General features: G+C 39.8%; 1 protein-coding gene across 9 annotated transcripts in view; it reads left to right on the forward strand.

Moving 5' to 3' along the window:
* Positions 1-24,530, forward strand: part of LOC119479369 (protocadherin-15-like) — a 331,261-nt gene that overhangs the window by 223,660 nt on the left and 83,071 nt on the right. For all 9 annotated transcript variants that reach the window (XM_037754884.1, XM_037754889.1, XM_037754892.1 and 6 more), the window contains 4 exons: positions 4,544-4,676; positions 5,647-5,726; positions 9,011-9,104; positions 16,175-16,303. In XM_037754884.1, coding sequence (XP_037610812.1) covers positions 4,544-4,676; positions 5,647-5,726; positions 9,011-9,104; positions 16,175-16,303 — 436 coding nt within the window. The remainder of the gene's footprint in view (positions 1-4,543; positions 4,677-5,646; positions 5,727-9,010; positions 9,105-16,174; positions 16,304-24,530) is intronic.

Here is a 24,530-nt window from a genome sequence, read left to right on the forward strand (position 1 = left end):
AGATTGTCCCCAAATTTCCCCAGACCCCCTGTTTATCTCAGCTGAAAACATAACCCACATAACAAATCAATATCCATCTCTGCTACCTGATTTGTTAAAACTATGGGTCAGGACCCAAAAAATAGAGCCGTGTGTCCTCTTCCTGGCGGGCACCAACAAGACATGAGTGACAGCATTTTTTAATGACTTTGGAGCTCAGCTTTTGAGTATTACATCTCAATGTTTGGGAGCTGGGACTGTTGAAGAACCCTTGAGATACATGTTTCATTCAGATTAGAAGTGCTTCTGCATGGCCTAGATAGATGCACCCCAGAATACTGAAAACAGCTCATGCTCGGGGGTCTCATTTACACTTTCATCAAAACGGTAGGGTAAGAGAGAAAAGAGGGCACCACCAGAGAGAAGAGATGAGATAGGATACAATGTTAGATAAATAGCTCGATAGAGATCAAGATAAAGAAGTCATTTTGCACTGTACCTTAAGAGGCATATAGTAAAATATGGTGGTGGTTTTTGCAAGTCGCAAGCAGTGTTGGGTAAGTTATTTGAGAAATGCAAACAGTTACTCAATACATAGTACTCATATCACCGAATTTACTTTTGTTACTTGGACCAGGTCTGTCAAAGGCGCCTTTAAACTCCAAGTCCTCTACATCCAGTGTTGAAATAGGAAATGTTGAAATGAAAATTAGCGCTCTGCTCGACTCGACATTACCCCACTTTTTGGTACCAGGTCCTTTTCTCTATTAGTTTTCCACTGTGGATAGTATCCCTTCAGTGTAGGCGGGATTCTCCGATGATCACCAGAAGCCATCCCGCATGAAACTGCCGTGACATCATCTTCAACCAAACAGAGGAACATCTGCACTTCGTCAATTGTACGGTGTGGTTTGACAGGCTGACATTTAAAAAAAAAAAACAGGGTCGAGTGAATAAAGAAATTGCGGGTTTGTGCCAGGTGTCCCAATATGACGATTCTCTCTGACCAATCAGTGGTTTGCAGTGTTTTAAATCCATCTTCTAGTATTGGCTCAGCTGAGTACCGAGGTGGTACTAAGAAAAGTACCAGAAATCATCCACAACTTTTGCTAATAGAAACACGCAAATAACCGTTCTAATATGTAACGAACTGAACTGGACTGCTTGGCGGAAACACGGCTTTAATGGTTCAACAAGCAGCCAGCCTACAGTTTGGAGGTACAGTACTACTGAGGATTATTATTTTTATGACCATAAACAGCGTATCACGCATTTCAGAAGTCCCACACGTCCAACCCGAAACAAAAACAGGTGATTCATGATGGTCGACATCCCAGTGGCTAACGTTAGCAAGCCAACTAAGAACAAAACAAAAAAAATGTAAATAACACAACTTCGCAGTTACACACCTCTCCTCGTTTGGTAGTGAGTGATTGCGTCCCAACACTTCCAGTCGTGTGACAAGTTAAACACGCACCACACCAGTCTGTCCACTGAACGCAGAGCCACCAAATCCTCCATCGAAATCCTGTTAAGACAGCTGACAAACTGGATTTAGAATGTGAATTGTGAACTGTGAATTTCAAATTCTACTCTTACACTAAAAAGTTGTTACTAAGTAAGACATTATTGCCCAACACTGGTCACAAGTAAATCACAAGCTTGGCACGGAAGACCCAAGTCAACACCAAGTGCTAAAGTTGTAGCCCCAAATAACTCTTTACATGTACTTGACCAAATGTAATGCATAGTGTATCACAGCAGATCAATAGCATTTGTAGTAATAGCCACTTCTAGTACTATTCAGAGAGACCATTACAGTTATGGTTTTCTTAACAGCAGAAACATGAGGCTGCTGCTTGCCAAAAAAGTCAGTTAATTCATTGTGCATTTGATGTGCAAGTTAGTGTTTACATGTACATGTGTGTGGGTTTGTGTGTGTGTACTGTACAAGTAGGAAAAGTCCTACGTAACCATGACTAGTAAATGGATTATGCATATTAAATAAGAAAGAAGATTTTAAAAAGAAGTGTTTTATGATGGAAAAATAGGCCCCGGATACAATAGAAACCACAACTGAAAAATCTCCAGTCCCTCGATCGTTTTTCATCAATAATGCCATCTGAATTGTTTTAATAAAACAACTGGCTTTCACTCTCTTTCTCTCTCTGGCGGCTTGCATTTTTCCAGCCTTTATCTATTTATTTATTTATTGTTGTGAACGTAAACAGATTTTGCGGGCTATTGTTTAGAGCCGAGATTCTTTGGCTTTTTTCAGTCGATGATCCAGTTTGAGTGGAGTTAATCTCTCTCTGCTGAAACTCAGCGCTCTCGCCAAGCAGGAACACAAACTAAATCCCTGCCGTTTCTTACCCTGGAATTCAGGGTGAGTAAAACCAAACATCACTCATGTCATGTGGTGGCAAAACTGGGAAGAAATCGGAGTAATTGAGCTTTTTCCAACCAGTTTCTTAAGAAGTGTAATTTTTTCATCCCGGCGATGTTCGGTGAACCAGTGTTTTTTATTTTTTTTTATGTGAGCCAGCAACAGGCTTCTTTCTTTGATAAGGCAGAAGGAAAACAATTCAATAAATCTGAAACCGTAAACTCCACTGCCCCGCTGCTGGTGGGCCAGCCAATATAAAGTCATGCTGTGCAGCCAAACACTGTCTCAAACTTAAACCTTTATTTTAAATTCAAGCGGCGATCCCAAAATCCTCTAAGCAACTAAATATGGCTAAATAAGTTTTGGGAAATGCATACCAGCATTCAATAAATCTAGAATATTCCCATGTGATGCCTGTTTATGCCTTTTAAAAACACTATGCCTTGAATATTTGACTCAATTTCAAAATATAGCTCCAATAAAAAGTTTGAACAAGCTGATATATTCCACACTGTTGCCGTGTTGAATATGATAATATTTCTCACTTTAAAGCTACTTAAGGGGTAAAAAGGTGGCAAGTGTATGTTAAGGGGGTTTTGATATAATAATTTGAATATTAAATATAACAAATTATACGTTTTTCTCTTGACCTCTGTGGAAAAGGTGCAAGATATTGTCCTTTAGATATGAGATGAATCTTAATAGGGCTGAGGGTACATCTCAATTAATTAAATTATTTTTATGTTCTCTTTCCTTTTATTAATGCAAATTTGGAGTGGCGTAATATATAACCTAAATAAAGTATCCTGTTGCTATCGTTCCCTGCCAGTGGAGCGTTTTATTTTGAAGTCATTATCGAGCTCTCTTGAATCTTGTTCCTTTGGGGGAAGTTGGTGTCCGGGATCAAAATACACGACTGAATTATCTGAAATAATTGGTGTAGCAGATGTCAAGTCTGTTACTTAGTTTAATTTGCGGTTAGTACGTTGTTATCTCAATTATGTAAGGCAGTCAATTTTCCAACTGTAGCTCTCTAAACATGTCAACTTTGAGCCAGGTAATAGAATAACTTCTGAAAGAAACACTGACACACGGACACAAGCTGTTTGTAGCTCCGGAAATAAACAGCTCTGTCATTTTTGTAGGTCAATACGATGACATGCTTCTTTTGAAATAAGTGTTATGTTGATTAAAAAATGTCCGTGAATACAGCATATTGAACAGCCAGAGCCATTTATCAGAGGGGAAGTAAACACTGTGTAATTAAGTCTTCATTTTACAAAGTGAAACAATCTACTGTCAGAAAGTACTCTGAATATATTTTATCTTGGTGTCACGGCCTTGTAAATTAGAAACTCCATGTAATTCATTTTTTTCTTCACTTTTAAAACCAATTACGACTTCTTTTAATGAAAGCTTTATTTCTGTAATTCCCTCTTGACACATTGAATTTCTGAATACACTCCTCATCCACAGTTGGCTAAGTTAGCCTTGTACTTAAAAACCATCTGCATAATCACTCCATTCATTCTTAAATGCAGTTCTGGACACATGTACAAACCCCTTAATATGATTAATTCTAATATGATATTAAAGGGTTATGTGTTTTCTAGTGCAGCGCTCATCTTTAAGGAGATTCTGAAGGAATAATACTAACAAGAAAGTGTCACTCTATACAGACACACTGTTATTAAAATGAATGAATAGAAAGATTCTTTTGGTAAAACAGCGCCAGCCTCTCTACATGAATGAGTCATTGAAACAGCAGGATGAGTTTGTCAAAATGCACAATAGCAACGTTAAGCCCTGCAAAAAGAGGTTTGTAAAAGCCCAGCAGCAGAGCGCTGGACAGTCTCTTTGCCACTCTTCACGCTCTTATCGATTAGTTAAACACAGCATGAAGTGCAAAGAAACAAACACTGGGCAGTCACTCTTAACTTAAATAATAGACCATTCACCCTCCCTGACACTGCTTTTATACCCGCTATCCTCTTGTGCTGCCCTCCAGCTCTTCTCTTCTTCCTCCTCTTCTCCTCTCATCCCTCTCCAATATTTCTCTGCGACTCTTCCTCTTCTGCTTCTCCCTTACAGTCTTGTTTCTTCTATCTGTCTTTGTAATTTCTCCGTGTGTCCTATCCGCCTTAACACATACTCTGCTCTCTCTCTCTCTTTCTTTAGGTCATCCATTACTACGGCCTATATCGAAGTTTTGCCCCCAAACAACCAGAGTCCTCCGCGTTTCCCCCGTAAACAATACAACCTGGAGATCAGCGAAGCTATGAGGACTGGAGCTACGCTGCTTAATCTGCAGGTACAAACACACACACACACACACACACGCACACACACAATATAGAGCTTTACAGTGACGGCACACTTTTTGAACGGCTTTGTTTCCGGAAGTGAATTTCCCATTCATTCACTCCATTGACCTTTCAGAAAATCTTTATACAAAGAGTTTTAAGCGTGGAACCAAGCCGACCAGAGATGAATCGTGACCATAAAACATTTGATTTGGAGCGAAAAAGTTGGAAAATGGAAAAAAAGTCAAAGGTACAAAACCGTGTACATATTCATTTAAAGGAACTATCCCACAAACCATTGCGAATGGTGACTCGTCGCCTCTGGAAATTCCCCAAAAAACGCTTAAACTAACCGTTGTCAAACTAAAATGAAGACACATTCAGCAACTGCATGGCTTATTTCTCGCCTCAAATGTTTTCAGAAAGACATTTCGGTGAACTATTTTCGTAACATAAGAGAAAGTTTCCAAACAAAACCCCACGTTGGTCCTGTTTGAAATCTGGGGAGCAAACCACGGAGCAAGCACGTACGAGCACAAACCCTCACTAGCCGTTCACGGGTGCGTTGCATATTTCCATTATAACAGCGAGCTCCGCCAATCAGAGATGTTGCTGTTATACTTAGGATTGTGGGTAGTGTAGTACTTCTCCATGACATCGCAAATAAAACATGTTTTTCTCAAAAGAAGGCTGATATCATACAGACTTCATGGCTTCTACAGGAGCATATTCCATCAATCTAATCGACTAAGAGGGGGCAACCCTACGGCGGTTACAGCTGACTCAATATCTGGATATATTTGTTATTTTTCAAATGAATTGAGCTACTCCCTAATCTTTCCACATTCTCCCAGGCAACTGCAACTCCAACCTGGTTGGAAATCACTGCTGTATACAGCATGTAAGGGTGGAATCTTCTGATGGAAATAAGAGTATATGTGTATGAATATGTCTGTCTGTCATTGTTTACTTCTCAAGGCAGTGGATCGGGAGAGGGACCCCATCACCTACGAAATCCAAAGCGGAGACGCCCATGGACATTTTGCTCTACAGCAGAAGTAAGCACAGACACACACACACACACACACACACACACACACACACACACACAAATCTTGTTTCATCTTGTTTGATCAAAACTTTGGAGCTTGTTGAAGTTAATATTTTCAGAAGCTAACGCAGTCTTTTTTTCTTATTTGAGTATATGCTTTTTTTAAGTATGGGCATACTGTGCAACCATGGCAATATACAATTATGTAGCTACAGTGTGTGTGTGTGTGTGCGTGTGTGCGTGCGTGTGTGCGTGTGTGTGTGTGGTTGAAAGCATCAAAATTCAATCATTCAGGGCTCGGGCTCCGCCGAGGGCTTCACATAAACACAGCCATACACTCTCCCACAAGCACACTCTCACCACGTACACACATAACTGACTCTGAGGGCTTTTGTTGTATTTATTCATTTATTGCTCATTAAAAATGCATTTCTTATTTCTGGGGAGAGATCCTATCTACATTTCTAGAGGGAGGAGGCCAGAGAGAAACAAAGGAGAGTATGTTGAAAGTCTGCGAGAGATGCGGAAGGAAAGAGGGAGAGAAAGAGAATAAGAGATGAGAGAGAAGGGCAGGGACGGAGCAAAAGATGGACAAATGTTAGAAAGAGCCCGGAAGGAAACGATGAACAAGATTGATGGACGAATGAGGATTTAGAATGGAAAGGACTAAGTGAAGGGGGTCCCCCGCACAGTAATTCATAACAGCAAAGATTAAAATGAAATGAAGAGCTTTAATTTCTGCTTTCTGGGAGTATCTGACGGGTTCGGTCCGACATTGTGAAATCTTCCAATATGTGCCAAATTTGATCTGTGCCTCAGCTGTGCTTTGTGCATTATGGAACCACGAGGACAAGCCAAGTTGTTCTTTTTCCACCGCACAAATGCAACATGCCGTGCAGCTCACATTGGCACAGGATGGAGTGATTTTTCATTGCCTTTGTGCAAAATTTGGCTCAGTTAAATATTCTTCTAGAAGCGCATCGGGAGAGCACCCGGACGAGTTTGGTATTGGCCCATTTTGCCATGTGGCTGCCATCAACGGAACACACAGTAATGGCCAGAAGATTCAGACACAGAAATAAAAAAAGGGCCAGCATCAGTGCGGGATGCAAATGATGAGCTTTGAGGAGGTTTATCACCATTCGTTTATGAATAAATTTGAATTATCCTGGGTTCATCCTGAACAATGGGATTTACTGTAGGGCCTCCACACATGTTGTAGCAGATGTTTGCTTTTGAGAGCAGCAGGCGTGTGAAGAAAATGTGTCAGTGTGTGGTGTAAATGAGAAAATAAGACTTGGTATGAGTGTGTGTGTGTGTGTGTGTGTATGTGTGTGTGTGCATGCCCAAGTATGTGCTTTTCATGAATCATCCATAAATATACATGAAATGTTTTTTTAGTTTGTTTGAAAAAAAATAAAATAACACAGCTTCACATCTTTCCCTCTGTAGACCATTTAACATCTACACACACACACACACACACACACACACACACACACACACACACTGTCAATATTTGGAGAATATGTGCATTTTAGATTTCTAATTCATGAAACTAGCTTCAATTAAAACACTTCAATCATTATGTAAATCTTCACTTAGAGTGAAATAGAAAAGTGTAGTCAATCAAGGCCAACTTCAAAGGTTTCTGCTGGATTTGATTGGTCAGAAGTCTCAGACAGGCCACACTGAAGCTGTTGATCTTCTCGAGTAGACTTTTACTTATGCGTTAATCATTTGCCCTTAAATCTGACTTTTATCTCTTCGCTTCTGTTTGGACATTTCTGATTGCTGGATTGTAGTCAATGAGTAGCTTGAGGCTGAGATGATATGAACCATACTTGATATAAAAAAAAAAAAATTCATGTGCTGATTACTGTTTTTTGATCTTTCTGCTTGTTTTGTTTTTTTTGCTTAATCATTCGTGTGATTACACTGCAAATCTTTGAAGCTGTAGTCGGTAACTTTGAGCAAATATAATAAAAAGTTATTTTATTAAATAAACTATATCCTGACTGTAGTGCATGAGGCAGGTAATCTGAAAAAAATCATGTTCCTCTGCCTCCTCCTAGCTTTCCCAATGGCATTTGCAAGATTTCCACGCTCCCGAAGGAAAACAACCAACCAGAGCTGAGGAGTCGCTACCGCAGCTGTCAATGACTGCTTGCGAAACTCGTGAACTCCGATCAAACGGTCAAACTAGTTAGCGCTGATCAAATATGAATCAATATCCTGTTACTGTAATGACTATTTCTCGCCTCAAATGTTTTCAGAAACATCTTGTAGTGTACTGTTTAGCTCTAAAATGAGAACATTTGTGACCCGGCCGCCATGTTGAATACAGTTGAGTCAAAATCAAGCCCCGCCCTCCAGCCGGAGCAGATTTTGAAATTCATATTTGATCAGCGCTGCCTAGTTTGACATCGATTGACTGCCAAGTTAGCGACTCCTCAGCTCTGATTGGTTGTTTTCCTTCGGGCACTTTGAAATCTTGCAATGCCATTAGGAGCGCTAGGAGGAGGCAGAGGAACATGATATTTTTTCACAGATTATCTGTCTCATGCACTACTGTCAGGATATAGTGACCGTTTTTATAAAAATAACTATTTGTCATATTTGCTCAAAGTTACCGACTGCAGCTTTAAGTGCATGTCAGTGTTACATATGATCTACCATTAAACCCTATATATTGAAGTTGTGAGACTTTTTTTAAATCACCATTGACCAATAAATATAATGAAGTCTCTATTTAGTGTGCAATCAATCGGTACTCATATTCAGATCTTACTGTAGTTTTTAAGTATTTTGCTTATAAACTCTTTCTTCTGGTGAACGACTGTTACCTAAGAAAGAAAAGTGTTTTTTTTTATGACACCTCACTGTCTGAGCCATTATAGCAACAGCACCCGAGAGGGCATTCCTTAATGTCATTGTGGGTGAGAGGATAGGTATAAGGCGTCATCTGTACCATGCAAATTACCCATAATCACAGTAGAAATGCACGTCTGGGTGTTAAGGCTTTTATGCAGCGGTTATCAGTGCGTGCAATTGTCTGTAAAGTTTTCTCCAAAGTCGTGTCTATAAAGAGGAATAAACATTTCAAGAAAACAAGACACGTATTCAAATTTTTCCCAGAGTTAGCATAGAAACTAATGGCTGGAAGTATCAGCATGAGAATGATCAGCATGGTTAGCAATCAACGACATTCAAACTTACACCGCAGTGTTGCTCCTCTTGGTCCTGTGTTTTTTATTTTTCTGTTCTAATCCATTTGTGTTGTTTCTCCAGTTCAGGGTATTTGGTGCTGGACAAGGCTCTGGACAGGGAGTCTCTGGATTATTATACTCTGGTGGTCACAGCCTCAGACGGACGCCCAGATGGGGTAAGAAACTGAGCTGTAGCGTGCAGATATTAAGTAGTTGTCTTTACTTGACTTGTTTCACATCCCCAGTGGAATTAAACTGAGTGGCTGCCAGGAGGGAAACTAAATCCTTCACAGAAAAAATGCCACAAACAACAGCTGTGGCATTATGTGAAAAGAGGCATATCAGAAGCAATTGTTGGAAAAAAAAACCTGTCTCATTCAGTAATAATAATAATCATAACAACCACCTCCGTCAAAATAAAAGCCCAAATCCATTTGTAACAATGAATTTTAAACCAATTTGGATTCTTAAATGAATAGATGTGAAAAATAATATATGCTCTGGATCTGCAACCCTGAGCAGAATAAACAGTTTAGAAAATGGATGGGAGGGAAAAGAATCTATCAAATTACTACCTGGGAAAAAGAAAGGCTCATCTAAGCTTATACAACTTTAACAGATGTGATGGAAAAGACTTGCATGAAAATGTGTTCAATCATAGACATACCAAGTAGGACTAAATACAGTAGTTATCCACTGACATAAACTTTTTATTTTTATCTTTTATCATTTTCTTTTTTATACATACTAGCATGCCATTGTTATTAGATCACATTGTGTCTCAGAGAAGACAACGGAGACTACGTCCATAAATGGAAAATGCATCTTTTCTCTCCATTTTGGCCATACTTATCCAGCGGTTTTCCCTATAGTTTTCTTTAGCGCTGATTGTGTGACTTTGAAGTTGCCCAAAGTCACACAACATAATCAAACTAACCGATCAAGGCAGCGGCAGACAAGCAATTACCGTGTTTTGCGAGGTAAAATTACTGTGTTTGTCAATGGAGTCTTGTGGCTGTGAAGGAGAGCATAGATGATGGCATTTAGATGGCTAAAAATATGTTCTGCTCTGCTATGTACTGTAGGAAACACACTGACTATGCAAGTCAAAACTATCCCTTTAAGGTTCGGAATACAAGAAATGTATCCAGCTGAGGACTCGACAGAGTAACCAAGCTATTTCTGCTCAACTCCTTACCAGATGTTGAGTGTGATCAGCAGTTTTTCTTATTTGCCACCTGTGGAATAACCTAAAAGTCTGGTGACCACTTGAACTCACTTTATTTATGATATTTTAGTCCTCAGACCTTCAACAGCTTTTTGCGTTTCAATGCAGATGGAGCACTTGAACGATCTGAAAACGCTCCTGTGAAAGCATGTTGTTTTCACACATAAACCCTTGGCTTAGTGTGGACGGAGTCTGAATAAACACGCAACTACAAAATGTCTAAAACAATTCTTAATCACGCCGCTGCGAGAGCTACTTTGCAAAAGATGGAGCGTGTGCCCTTCCTCACTTTCTCACTTACCTAATTGATCACAGGTCACCAGAGTCGCTCTCTCTATCCCTCTCTGTTTGTGTTCTTCTCGTCTCTTCCTTTTTTAAAAGTCAAATCTTCACTTGCTCTCACATGAAAGTCAAATGGATGGCGTGTCCCTGCCTTCCCCTTCTTTCCTCCTTCTCCACTCCCCTGGCTTTTAACAATTTCCCTTTCTAGCTTCTCTTCTACCCCTCATCATCCATCTATTAGTTTTGCATTAAAGGAAGTTTGTCTCCTCTCCTCCTCCTCCTCCTCGCTGACATGCCTCCCACACATGTCAATTAAAGCCAAAGGTAAAGTTTAAGGTCCCTCAGAGGAGAGAAAATGCTGATTTGAATACCCTGACCTTCTCTCACACACACCCTCGCACACAATATGAAGGGAGAGAACAAGTGGGAGGAATTTAGAGAGCGTGAGGAAGGAGCAGTGATGTGAGAGGTGTTCAGGGGGCCCTTATTACCTTAACAATTGTGCTGTGTGTTCATACACAGTGCTATAAAGGAGTCCTGACACATACACACTCACAGACATGCACACATGTACTTAGTCAATTGCTCTTTGGAACTTGACAATTAGTGTATTATCTTTGTGCCCCAAAGGTCTTTAAGTCAGAAAATGGCTAAAAGTAGTTTGGACATTTTTCTGCTTGACACTCCATTATATTTCGAACGAGCGGAGAGAAAAAAAAAAGAGAGAGGTGTATGAGAGAGGAATGGTACGAGCTACACAGAGAGACAGAAGGGAAGACGAGGAAAGAAAGAAATAGAAAAAAGGAGAAGGGAAGATTGGGGTATAGTCGCCTCATACGGACCCATTAATCAGCATCACTCGAAAGGCCTTGGGTTGTCTTCATATGCGTGCACACACACACACACGTCTGTGTCCCCTATTATTAAATGTCCCGTTGTGAGAGTGTCAGACTACAAAGTGCCTAATTGGCTATTTGGCCAGTGAATCCATCATACTGCCACGGATTGAGGGCCCTACAAGCTGGTGCAGTAAACCAGCTCCACTGTAAGGACACTGTGCATTGTCAGATGAAACTTAAACTTTGGTGCAGGACAATGTGCTGTTGTCAGATGGACTGTATAATACTGTGTATCGTGGCATGGGTATGTGAATCAAGCTCATGTTTCCACCATTAAATACTGTGTGGATTAGCGCTGCTGTAGCTATACATTAATGAAGGTAAAAGTTTATTCAGTAGTTTAAAGGAACAGTGTGTAATATTTCGGCGGGATCTATTGGAATAAATGGAAAATAATATTCATAACTATGTTTTCTTTAGTGTATAATCACCTGAAAATAAGAATCGTTGTGTTTTCGTTAGCTTAGAATGAGCACTTCTACATAGGGAGCGGGCCCTCTTCACGGAGTCCGCCATGTTGCTACAGTAGCCCAGAATGGACAATTCAAACACTGGCAGAGAGAGCCTTTAGCATTTTTACGTTACCTGAAGGCCACCGTAGTTCTCCGACACACTTGTGAAACTGCAGTAACGTGAGCTGCGGGGTGCAAAACCGTGGTACCACCAGCCGCCGTCTGACTTCCGACCACGGTTTTGCACTTATGTTATCGCGGTCTTTGAAAGGGAGGAGTGAGCAGAGGGGTACTCAGTCGGTTGCAATCTGCAACCACACAACTAAATGTCGCCAAATCTGACACACTGTACCTTTAAAGAATAAGTGTTTTTTTCTTTTTTTTTCTTAATGTGAATAAATCCCATGAAAAGACCAAAAACCAACAATGTGTTAATTCTTCTGACAATAGTTTCTAACATCCCTATGGCCTTGTTCAGACTGTAAACCCAAATCCGTTTTTTGGCATATCCAGATGATATCCAGGTTGATTTTAGACACTCTGGACAGCAAAAAAATCACATGAAATGCGATTATTGCAACTCCGTCACTGAGTTTGTCTGGTGCGTCGGAGGAGTTCTGCACCACGACTTGACAGCGTTACTTGACAGTGTAGCCACGCCGTTGCCACAGCAACCCATGCAGATATGTTGGTGCTGTCTGAACACACAAATCCGATCTCATCACTTGCAAATTATAGTGCAGTCTGTCTTTAAGATCTGATTTGAGAAACTCGCTAGACTAGTCTCAGGAGGTTGGGGAAGTAGAGGGAGCTGTGGCAACAAACAGCATTGTCATGTATGCAGGTTGTAATGGCTGCCCTGCACACCTGCAGGAATATGATTGAATGTTACTAATCAGCTGGCAGCCAAACAGCTAGAGAATGAGCCAGTGAATGTGAAGCATGAATGAAACAGCGTCAGTGTTCTCCCTCAACTAATGCTTATGTGTTTGTTGTAATTTTTGGACAATGGAGTTCTATGGCAACAAGTAATACTTTTTTAGTAGGATTAATTCTGGATTAATTTTCACAGGATTTGAAGACAATGAGAAAATTATTGACAGGCGTATATTTTAAATTGCAACAACACAGAGCAAGCATAGCAGTTTGGTGTTAAAGGGGAAAAACATGCCCCGCGTTTGTGGCAAAGTGGCAAAGTTTTTAAGCTGGCAGACATCAGTGGTTTCCCATCTATCACAAGTGGTTGCTGAGCAATCGTCGAGACAGGCAGGGATTAGTTACCCTGCAGAAAGTGAGACTCCAACGAAGCCAAAATCACATTTTACTCGGAAGGGGATGAATCTGCCCAGCACTGACTTTTCAAACTTTTACCACTCACCATTTTACCACAGGATGCTAAAACCAAACTTAAAACCACAGTCAGCTATTACTATGGAAAGTCACATAAACATGTAATTATTGATTGATTAATTTCTCATCTTTTAGTCATATTGGTAATTTGGAAAATAATCCCTCACAATGCATAGTCAAGTAGACATCTGACACCTTAAAGGCACAATGAGGAGGGTTTGTCGGTTGCAGTTTGTAAACCAGTGGGCAACCAAGTGAAGCCAATGCGGAAGTGCCTTAAACTTGCATTGTTTCTAACAGCCAGCAGGGGGCGACTCCTCTGGTTGCAAAAAGAAGTCAAATTGTATAGAAGTCTATGAGGAAATGACCCTACTTCTCACTTGATTTATTACCTCAGTAAACATTGTAAACATGAGTTTATGGTCTCAATCTCTAGTTTCAAGTCTTCTTCAATACAGCATGATGTTCATTTAGTAAATTATGGTCCCATTTAGAGTCAAATAGACCATAAAGCAGGTGATTTAGGGCGTGGCTACCTTGCGATTGACAGGTTGCTACCACGGCATTTTCCAGTCTGTGTTTTCGTCTTAAAACTTTAACCCTTTCACAGTATGTTTTCAGTTCATAAAAGTTAATTACAACCTTTTTGGTCGCCTAAAATGTCTTATTCAGTGTTCGATTGTACTGTACTTGTAGCCTTGCTATTTGCGTTTTTTCCGCAGCTGTGTCCGCCATTTTCGCAGCTTCCTCTTGAATGAGTGCTTTAGATCTGGCACCTGGTCACAACGTTTTTATAGAGGTCGATGCCCAGAAACGTCCCGAACACAGCAAAATGAAAAGGAAAGATAAAATCCAGGCAGAGGGCAGGGGATCTGCAGATACAGACGCCGCTAGTGAGTCAGTGATGATTCAGATGGATTATTTTTGTAGTCTATACATGTTTTTAAGGAAATCCCTCTCATTGTGCTTTTAAGGATGTGGTGTCTCCATATTTGGGTGGGTGTAAAACTTTGGCAGGTGGCCGCGATAACAGCAAGATAATAAACTCTGAGATGTGCGGTTATTGAAAAATGATGTGTATAGAGTTTCCCAATGCAAAATGGAGCTTCTCCTTCTCTCTCTTTATGTCGGTCTGTGTATGTGTGTGTGTGTGTGTGTGTGTTTGCCAGCGCTGCTCACAGCCTTCCTTTTCATTATATCAGAGCTCATTCTACTTTACATATATTGGCATTCGGATAAACAGTTTTGTCAACTGTGAGCTCTTAACCTCAAATTACTTGCATCGCCGTGTGCCCTGCCAACCTCAATAGCCTGTTGTCGCCTCTGTGATTGTCACTCTCCCACACACAGCCACACACGCTGCTTTTTCCTCTTTTCATCTCATTGTCGTGAATCGGTTAGCTCTCCCTCATTTTCCACCTCCTCCCAGTTCGCTTCTTTAAAAGTCAAATCTTCAATCAGTCTCTCTCTTTCTCTCTCTGTCTCTGTCTCTCTCTCTCTCTCTCTCTCTCTCTCTCTCTCTCTCTCTCTCTCTCTCTCTCTCTCTCTCTCTCTCTCTCGTCTGCTCTCATGAAATTCAAATTAAGAAATTGGTGACCTCTCACCAGCTTCTCTCTCTTTCCTGGTTGTCTGCCCTTACTCTCTGAAATGTGTTATGCTGTTGCTGTTGGTTGCGAAACAGTGTGAATTGATGACATTTGCTGTAAAAACAAATAGATTTTTAATGACTCCAAACAACCACAAACATGCTTTAATGCCTCAGGTGATCAGATAAGTTTGTTGGCACAGACTTTTAACAGATTCCTGTTTATCCATCCGACTTTTGGTTGCAAAAAAAATTACCAAATTATACCAGCTGAGCTGTCTGTTCCAAAAGGACTGCCATATGAGGTCTTTCTTTGACCCTGAGCTAGTAAAAGGGTAACTTCAGTATGTTACAACCTAGACTCTATTTTTTCAATGTTTTTGTGTCTAAGTGAATAATGAGGACAACAACTTTATTGTATTGAACAAGAACGCTGCAGACGGCTGACGCTAAACGAGCTGTAATGTAATCACTCGGTTGCTCGCTCTAAATAGACATGAACCAGCATCGCTCAAAACAGTGAGGCGACACACGTCAGCTAAAACCACAATATCACTCTATATTTCAGCTGCTTAGCAGTAATGTTAGCTGACCAGACGAAGGTCTCTCCATGAATCACTGCTGATACTGTGTTTGCTTCTCCTGCCTCAGCGCAGGCTCAGGCAGCGGGGCTCCTCAACGAGTTACGTTATCGCCTCCCGACCGCAGCCGGCAGCCGTAGATACACCGGTACCCGGTCGGTAACGAGACGACAACGTAACACGTGGAGGAGCCCCGTCACTTCCCAAGACACGGAAAACCTCTGTTGGTCTGGAGGAGCTGCAGCATTTATTTCTGCACAAACGTCCCCTGTGCATTCACTAGATATTCTCAGAGCTAAACTAACTCTTCTGCAGTGTGGAGCGAGTACGCGAGAGCGCGTGCTTTGTCTTAGTGAAGGTAAGCAGGCAGTGGAGACGAGGCTCCGGCCACACGCGAGCGCGCAAATGCGAACGCGCATGTGTGCCGACCCGCTACATTTATACGCTTAAAAAGTTACAAACAGTCCCTTTAAGTAATTTTCACGTCTTTCTTAATTATGCATATCTTAACACAAATCCCCTTTTAACACGGCAAGAAAAGGTGAACAGTTGTTAGAAGCACAAAGAGATGGGACAGCGAGGACCAGAGTGCAGCCAATTAGCAAGCAAAATGGGCTCTTTAGTTTGTTACATAAGGGAGCTGTTAGTACGAGGGACAAAGACACTAAGTTGGTAAAATAAAACCTCTGTGAAATTGGAAGATGGATTCATCCTGTGTACTCTGATAATCCATCACATAAAGAACTCTCCGGCGCTACAGCAGTTAATCATGTTAAATGGAATACACAATTCAGCTTCAGATGTTGTCTGAACAGACCAGAATAGTAACACAGATTTGTGTGTGTGTGTGTGTGTGTGTGTGTGCGTAGATCTCCACAGCGACGGTGAACATCGTGGTGACAGATGTTAATGACAATGACCCGCTGTTCGATTCTTCACTGCCAGCGAATCTCACTGTCATCGAGGAGCGGGATCACGCCTACGTCGGACAGGTCAAGGTAGGAAGATGCACATGCACAGATAAGCAGCAAACACGCACACACTCACTCTCCTCTCTCCTATTCCCTCAACTCACTTCTCACTACATGTCCTTAAATACATTTTGATTGCAAGATATAACTTCATGTTTATTTGAGAGCGTGTGTTTGTATACTTATGTGTTCATTATCCACAGATTCACGTGTTTCTTTGTTTGCTTTGTTTACGCTTTTTTTTCTTGCTCTAATCCTTTGTTATAATGATTGGTCATGAACAAAAAAAAAATTTAAAATTTAGATTACAATTTATCTCATTGCATCAATAATTCCAGACTGCGCATCTGCAATTAAAAGGCCCGACACATTGGAGAGAGCATGTAGACAGATTACACTTGTCTCTGTTATTCATCTTGTGGTGCGTGATTGTTATTGTGGCGCAGATCATCATGTCTCACTTTAAGCGATCCTGACACAAGGACCTTGAGACTTTAAAGAGATTATATAGGATTCATCTACATTTCTTTGTCTTCCTCCTTCACAGTCTTTTACCACACATACAGACACGCGTGCAGCGCTCAAAGATTCACCGAGGCGCTAATTAAATTCTGCTCTTATAATCTTTTACAACGGGGACCAGTGATCACTAATAGAACTCTGTAAACCTTGGTAGCTTTGTAATTACACCTGTATGTTATTATGCTCGGAGTACAGCGTGCGCATGTGTGTGCATATTTGTAGGTTGGACGGGATACAAGGATTTGAGAGAATGGTGTGTGAGGACGGTGTCTATTTGGTCATACAAGACCCCCGCAGACCATTAGATATCATAATTATGACTTATTAGAATGACATTTGTTTATTATCATCACTTGTTATGAAATGGGTAGATCAGACGTAACTGTGATTTGACTAAGTTACATGAGCTCTCTTGATGGCTGCCAGCAGCCACTTGGTCCTTCACAGTTCCTCAACTGTTATGATATAAAACTAGAGACTTTGATTAGTACAACCAGTCACACAGCAGCTCTTTCGGATGTCGACATCACCAAGAAAATGATCTTAATTTGCCGCTTTCCGAGCAATTCCCTGCACTGCTTAAGCTCTAACAAACAGTTTATTATTTACCTAATATGCATCATTCATGTGAGACAATATAACCGTTATGTTACATTGCAGTCTGATTAATTAAACGTGAATCCTGACGTCTCCCCGTCCCTGCGACAACTAACGTTAGTTTGGTAAATGTCGGGAAGGTGAACAGTAGACCCCTGATGGCTCTCCATTAAATAGATATTTAGCAATCACCAACACGCTTACGTTAGCCCCCGGTCGAAAACGTAATGCCAAAAGTTTGGAAGTAATTTAGTTTGGAAAACTTTTGTTTTTGTCATGAATACTTTCACACAGAATGGGAATTTTACGCAGCGAACAAGCAACATACTGATTTTTCTGAGCTTTCCCTCCGCGAATAACCAATCACGTTGTGTTACCTTCTGTGCTTACTTTTCACAATAAGAGCTTAAGGCATATAATATTTGCAGGCGAGTATTTTTGCATTTTTGTGTCGTTTATTCGGCACTCAATTCTCACTATTCAACCGGAATAGCAGTAAATCAAGGGCAACTATGAATGAAACTGTATATTGCAATGAATAAATAAATCTCAGTCTGCTACGATATTACTATATTGTAAGTAACAGGATCTCTCCTCAGCACTGAGGGATGAGTTTTCACTTGCATCAGCACCCTCCTCTCCACTTACCCCAAAGACACCTGGACTCGTTCCAGACCTAATAACTGACTTATGTATTCCCCAGACAGGGGTCATGGGTAAATCTGACGCGTTGATAGGCTCTGATCTTTAAAGATGCTCCCGCGGTTGCACGCTTGCTTGGATATTCTCCAAGCTTAATTCATAGCCTTTATACACCAGTGTCAGGGGGTCTTTGATCAGTCTGACACTATGCCAGGTTCTAAATGTTAATCATGCTTCTTTGGTTGAACACTAGGACTACTCCTGACATAAATATATGGCCCTTGTACACCGATGTCTAGGATTTGTGAGCAAGTCTTACCTTTAACAGGTTCCAAAGTTAAAAGCTTGATACCTTTTCTTATTTGGATAATTGGGCACTATTCCAAACTCCAACCTTATCCTGAAAGAGGGCATTTCATTTCAACCGTTCTTAATTTTAACTCTTGCTCCGACCGTTGGACATGCTCCAAATTCAACATCCACAAACTCACCCTAATCTTTAGAGAGGGCACTTGATAGTATTCCAATCCTGAACATCCTCTCTTCCAAGGACCCTTGGATATTTTCCAAACCAAAACAGACGTTGTGATCCCTCAGCAGGCTGCGCGAGGCACGACTCTGGGCCTCATTCCAAACCAGGGTCCCTACCTGTAGGTATTAAACAGATTTCCGGAAGAATGAATGGACCTGACCTTGGTTTGCTGATGCTGGTACGGTAGAGAGAGGAGGTGGAAAGAGGGGAGGAAGTGAGATATGCATGGGTGGCAGAGAGAAATGGGAGAAAGACACCGGGGAGAGGTATTAGGGGTGAGAGAGAGAGAAAGGGAGCTGCATTCTTAATCTGACTTTCATGAGTTTGAGACATGGTTTCTGTTTTAAAGAGGTGAAAAATGCATTAGAAAAAGAAAAGGCTGTGAAGTGAATTCAGAGAGAGGTCATATGACCGTCAAAGAAAGGATTATAGTGGGTCAAAAATAATAAAGAAAGGTGAACGCTTCATTTGCATGATATAGTGGCAGACAATATAGAAGCAAAAACTCCTCCTGTCCAAAATGTGCTTGAATTGTAATTATTCTCTGTGCTGTTGACAATGTCAAACCTGGAGAAACGTTGGACAAGGCTGCATCAAAGCAGCTGCAATGGGACCCAATTTGGCTTCAAAATCTAATATTTCATATCAAGCTAGCTGCCTCCCTAAGTGCCTATTCATCAGTTTAAAATGTGGTTCAAGCTTTTTCCACTAGTCCAGCACAACAGCAGATGATTTCACTGATTTGCCACAGAGAGGGGAATGAATCAGGGAAAACGCCTGCTGCAGTGGTTAGCTGGAATAAAGAAATTGCGCACTGTTGGTCCTTCATGGCGTGATTGCCTGTCCCTACAGAACGGTTGTTTACTCTCGACATGTACTGCGAGTGATAATACGCTGCACAAAAATGGCTTGGTGTTAAGACTAGTTTTATTTTTGTTTTCTTTGTAAATGATTTAAAATTGATTGAAGATTTTTGAAGGAGGAAAAAAAACTTTAGAAAATAGACCATATCGATCTCTTCATACCTTTTATAGTCTCTTCATAATAATACTGTGGCGAACAATGTTTTAATTTACCACAACAGTATTTCACTAAAAACAGACAAACAAACATTCTGATTTAGTTCATCCTAGAAAGCCACCAATAATGCTAGGAAGCATTGATTAAAAAAAAGACAACAGGATGTTTTTCTTGTCTTTATATTAACATATCAACATTTACAGTAGCTGCTCTTTATTTCTTTTTAAATCTTTTTGCCTTGTAACAGCTTAAAATGAAGAGATGTCTTCTTGCAACCCGTCAACAATAGTCACATATATTTCTTATTGACCAGTTTAACCAAAGAGTAGGTTTTTTCCTTGTATTATTTGATTGTTCACTCTTTAGATGCCTTGAAATGACAACATTATCCATTCATTTACAAGAAAAAATCAGAAATATGTTCTTTCTTAAAGGAACAGTGTGTTACATTTCAGGGGATCTATCAGCAGAAATGGAATATAATATAAATATTATTGTAAAATCCCTTGAAACTAAGAATCATTGCGTTTTCGTTAGCTTAGAGTAGGTCCTTCATATCTATATAGGGAGCAGGCAAATAGTATAGAAGTAAAGGGACAAAACTCCTGTGTTTTTTTTGGACTGAAAACGCGTATTATATTCATAATATTTAAGGTTCAACACAGGCCATTTTGGTAGTTTATGACAATAGATTAGAAATAATTTTGTTTTACTTTTGTACGGCACTTTTTAGGTGGACGTTATATGCTTAATGTGAACTCCAGGAAGATTAGCCGGTTGCTATGGCACCAGCTAATAGGGAACCTTAATCTAATCAAATCAAATGTTGATATTCATAGAACGTGCAGTACTTTATGTGACGCTACACCAAACTGTTGAAATTAAGTTCAGGAGGAGTACAAAATTGACCTGATGGGAAATATAGTTGAAAAGAAGAAATAACAGAGACTCGAATACAGATGCAACCTCACACACAAGATTCACACACAATGTAGCAGTACAACTACTCGAGTGATGGCTTGTCTGTATGCACAACTTACAGAGAAAGGACTCCCACACTGTTAGAATACCTGACTATATGGTGCCACAAATAAAATGTGCTCCGAAACAGATTTAAAAGAAAAAAAACTCAGTAATTTAGTTTCAGTTGCAGGTACTTCTATCACTGTATCTAGGAATGAAATTAGAGGTGGAGGTGAGAAAGTGATGAAAAGAGAAACGAAAAAAAGGGGAAATTGGAAGAAAAGAGGTATGAGCACCAGAACACGACAGGCAGAGCCAGCGATTGTAGAGATAGAGCGTAGATTTCAGGCTTTTAACTGCTTTCTTTTTTTGTCAGTGTGTGTTGAAAAGCAGCAGATGTAAGGCAGCCGAGACATATTGTGTCTCTGGCTTTTAACTGTCTGTAATTATACTGAGAGAGCTGTGAGGGAGGGACACGACACAAGAAGAAAAAGAGAGAATAGAAGAGGAACGATGGAGAGAAAGTCACACACATGCACAGCACCCAACTCCAGGAACTGCAGACATTAATATGTTTGACATCAAGACGATTAATCCAGCATATTATCTGAAGGATTTAATCTAGTGTCTCAGTTGCAACGCTGTGACAACTGTACTGTTGGCAGTTTGAAGGGAGGTTTTATGGACAATAATGTTTCCCTGTCAAATATCAAACAGCTGCCCTTTTCATAATTTACATAGGCAGGAGGAAATTGCTGTCCATTTATCTTTTTTTTCCACAGTTTTCTCAATCATTTCCGTTGGCTGACATCACAGGGCTAAATCTTTAATGCCAAAACTCAATTTCCAGAAAATTATGTGAGATTGACACACATTTATTTGGGTGTGCTATTAAGTTATTTTTGCCTTTTGAAATACACGTGAAAGCACATGTGAAGGGGCCTGAATACTCAAAATTATTTATTCACTGTCAATGACAGCTTGAAAATGTGTCACTTAACCCTTTCAACTCTGCAATAGAAACTGTTCGCCAGTTCCTACATTGGTAGTTATGGCTTATTGTGATCTGTACAACCTACGCTACAAGGTTATGTCAGTTAATAAACTATAATAATTGATGAAAGTATGGAAATTGTTTTAGAAATAAATAAAAAAATCATAAAATGTTATTAAATAAACAAAACATATTGATCCAAAAAGTTTTCTAAATGTAGAAACATGCACAAAATATTTCTTAACACTCCATAAGTTATTCGAACTATGCACATTTTTTTAGTTGTTGAGATATGCTCATCTGTATGAGTAGAGTTAGTGCAAAAGTTAATGACATCATCACAAGTGTACAATGTGATGACACGATAGACAGAAGCCTGAGCTTTCTGCTGCTGCTGCTGCTGCAAAAAAAAGAATGCTTTAGCTATTATTGTTTTTATTTTAGATCGATTTAAACAGGATCATGCAAACAGATCATTATGTGCCTGACTGTTTCTTGGCCCTGACTTATAACTTCCTGGAGTTTGGTTGCCAGGATTACTCATTGCGGATAAAACTTTTTAATTAGTGAGTTTTATGCCACATTTATGTCACATCGCAGTCATTGTTATTATGAGTTTACGACTTATAAAAAGCATTCATGTCAACCTCCAAGTTTAATTACGAGATTTATGTGACTTGGCACCAGTTACTGGTGTTGTTACCTGTTGAGACCAAGTCCCCAGGAGCCCCCCAAAGAGCGCCGAGCTTTGAAGCAAATTTTCGTAGTGGTCAAACAGTGGAATTACAATAACATCCGTGTTCGACACGTGATGCCTTTGGGCCCAAAAATACTTTTTCCCATTGACTTACATTGAAAAAGTGACGTCCATAACTCAGCAGATCTTTTTTTTTTAGGTGAATCAATGGTAAAAAGCTTATACTGTAGAATATAACATTCATTCTGTTTCTCTGTCTTAATTCAAGTTATATTGAAGATATTTTAATACAAGTTTGACAATAATCAGTGTTGAGAAAGCTGTGAGGTTTACACTGCCTGGTTTATGTTTATGTTTTTAGGACTTTTCAGCTTTATTATCAGTTTAAAACATTATTAGAAAAATAATCAAAAAGTAATTAAATGTAATAAGTTATGTAATTATTCTAATTACCTCATCAATGCAATGTAACTTATTACATTTGATTACTTTTTGATTAGTAATCTCAAAACTATTACATTTCTAAAGTATCCTTCCCAACACTGATCTTATCTAACTCTCCGTCAGAAAGTGATGAAGTGCATTACCCAAAAATGTCTAACTTTTGCTTTCACATCATTCAGTTACAATAATACTTTGCATGAATGTTAGAAATAAGAACAAACACATTTCAACCACTTCTGCTGTTTTACTTCTACAAAACTTACACAGTTAACCACCAAATTTATCTCTCACTTTCTCTCTCTTCTTCTTCTTCTTCTTTCCCTCTTCCTTTGTCTCTCAGTATCCATGTTTCATTCTTTCTCTCCCCCTTCTCCAAACAACCCAAGATAATCATCCAAAAAGCTGGACGCTCCATTAAATTTATAATACAGATTTACACCCAGATATCGATGAATCACTGAATGCAAATCACACCACGACGACTTCTTCTTCCTCTTCTTCTTCTCTCTTGCAGTCTGCATAACACTGGCACGAAACAACCCTAATGTCTATTAATCCTAATAGTCACTCTGTGAGATGAGATGAAAGTTTAATGATCCAAAATCGAGGAAACGAGGAAAAATGGGTCACAGCAACAGCAAAGAAGTGACACAGCGCAGCAAAATAAAATGGAATATAAATATGGATTGAGTAATGGGGGTTAGATAAACATATTAAACTGACAATTTTGACACTGCTTCTAAAGTTACAATTTATACTCTACTGGAGCAGAGTGAAATATCTTCACACATATTGGATGGATTGCCATGAAATTTTGAACAAAGAGTCACAATCCCCAGAGGATGAATCCTAATAACTTTTTGTGATCCCTTAACTTTTTATCTGGTGCCATCATCAGGTCAAAATGTACGTTTTTCCAATACTTTTGTTAATGACTTGCAGAACTAATTCCCTTTATCCTCATCTGTACTTTGTGTTTAGTGCTAATTGACAAATGTTAGGACGCTAACAAGCTTAACTAAGTTGGATAACATTGTAAACATTATACCTGCTGGAAATCAGCATTGTTATTGTGAGTATGTTAGCGCACTGCTGCTCAAAGCACTGCTGCTCAAAGCACCGCTGTGCTTAAGTACAGTCAGGCAGAGCTGCCAGCTGCTTATTCCACAGTGTTGTTGCTTTTCATAATAGTGTTAGCTTGACATCAAATACATTCTCGTTAATGTCACATCATTGTCATGGCTATATCTTTAGTCAAAGACGATTTATCGTCATGATTTTTTGCTGACAAAATTAACACCGAAACATAATGTATGCAAATAGCAAAAAGGATAATCAGAACACAGTCCACGTTTTTAACATTTAATCAACTTCAAAATAATCCTCCTCCTGACTAATTTAGTCCTGACTGCTCAAGCTCTGACTGATGATATTAAACACACGGTTTTCTTACCCGCTAGCTATAAAAACAGGTGTGAAGCAATCATTTTTTACACTTTTTATATTTTTCTTTTTGGGACTTTTATTGTAGAGTCAGAGAGCAATGTAAGCAAACCTCAGCCCCCGCACACACAAACACACACTGTGTTAATATTGCCTCTGTTCTGCTCTGGTCTCATCTGTTTTAACGCCGTCAGAATGCTGATTTGACAGGATGAACACTCAGACAGGGTGAAAGGAACAGCGGCTAGCAATTTGTCACCTTCTCAACACCGTATTTTAGTCAGGTGAAAGAAGTGCAACAGAAGAAATAAGTGCTACTTCTTTTTAACCAAGTGAAAATTGAAACCACTGTCTCATTAACTCTGGAAAAAGTTTTTAACAGTTTCTGCTTGTGGAGAAT

Source organism: Sebastes umbrosus, chromosome 20 (genome assembly GCF_015220745.1).
Source record: "Sebastes umbrosus isolate fSebUmb1 chromosome 20, fSebUmb1.pri, whole genome shotgun sequence".
Taxonomy (NCBI): Eukaryota; Metazoa; Chordata; class Actinopteri; order Perciformes; family Sebastidae; genus Sebastes; species Sebastes umbrosus.